At 53.8% G+C, this 1,245-nt stretch overlaps 1 protein-coding gene across 1 annotated transcript in view; it reads left to right on the plus strand.

The window, feature by feature from the left end:
* NSUN6 (NOP2/Sun RNA methyltransferase family member 6) overlaps nucleotides 1-1,245 on the plus strand; it is a 40,912-nt gene that overhangs the window by 18,177 nt on the left and 21,490 nt on the right. Inside the window, exon 6 of the mRNA XM_019532377.1 lies at nucleotides 148-301. Within this exon, the coding sequence (XP_019387922.1) occupies nucleotides 148-301 (154 nt within the window). The remainder of the gene's footprint in view (nucleotides 1-147; nucleotides 302-1,245) is intronic.

The following is a 1,245-nucleotide window of genomic DNA, read 5'->3' on the forward strand; positions in this document are numbered from 1 at the left end:
GGTCATTTGACCCCAGTACTCTTTCCTGCCATGGCAGGGGGTTGGACTTGATGATCTGCTCAGGTCCCTTCTGACCCTACCAACTATGAAACTGTGACATTATGAAAAAAGCCCTCCCTAAAAATCTCCCTTTTCTTCTTTCCCTAGTTATGAAAGCTGGAGATATGGTCTCTGTATACTCTGATATTGAAGGGAAGTGTAAAAGAGGAGCCAAAGAATTCCTGGGAACAAAAGTTTTTCTTGGAAATGGGATTTCTGAACTAAGTCGCAATGAAATTTTCAGTCCAAGTGGCCCACTGAAGTAAGTCTATACCAACTACACTGATGATTGAGAACGTGCAGTTTATGTTTGAAGGACGAAAAAATGAATTTGAAAAACTGTGCAACCCAAAAGAAACCAGATTGGGCACTTCCCCACAAGCAGGAATGTGCGTTTCTCCAGGGACAAACAGCAGTGTCACGATATGTGCCACTGCTGCTTGTCCCCGGGAAACACCTGTGCACGCACACTCTGGCATGTGGCATGTTGGCCTAGGTTGGGTAGGGGAGGCTGCAGAAAAAAAGCAGAGCAGGGCACGGTCCAGGAACATGCCCTGAGGCAACCTGGAGGCTGGGTTCTCCAGAGAAACGCTCTGTTATCTGACCAGAGTGTCTTTATGGTGCTTCTGCTACTCCAGCACGCTCCCTTAAAGTGCTGGGGCAAACAGGAGTGGGGCAAGGCTGTGGCATGGCCTGGACCCAAGCACTGCCCCAGGTAAGTTAGCAGGGATGTGGGGATGGAGGGGTTATGGGTGTGAGGTGTGGGGAGTATGGAGTGGCAGCGGGATATGGGGGGTGTGGGGTTTGTGAGTGTGGGGTTTGTGGGTGGGGTTGAGCAGGGGTTGCTAGATGCCTGCCCCCCACCTGCCTTCTTGGCATTGGCAGCAACAGGCAGCTGGGCTGTCAGGGCCATGGCCCAGTTGCAGACACAGCCCATAGCGGCATGGCACTGCCTGACCAGGCTCTGTGCTGAACAGACCTGACACAGCTTGGGAGCCTGTCTCAGCCCACCCTGCTACCGTACAGCCTTCTCAGTCTTGTCCAAAGCTGTGCGCTAGTGGGCTGGGCCAGGTTGCGTCTGTTCAAGATGTACGCACCCCACAGCTGAGGCAGTGCTGCGCCTCACAGGGTTGTGCCTGCAGCCAGGCCATGGCCCCAACAGCCCAACTGGCTTCTGCTGCCAGTGCTGGATGTAGCGGCCCCCAC

This window comes from Crocodylus porosus, unplaced genomic scaffold (assembly GCF_001723895.1).
Source record: "Crocodylus porosus isolate Cpor-Errol unplaced genomic scaffold, CroPor_comp1, whole genome shotgun sequence".
Lineage (NCBI taxonomy): Eukaryota > Metazoa > Chordata > Crocodylia > Crocodylidae > Crocodylus > Crocodylus porosus.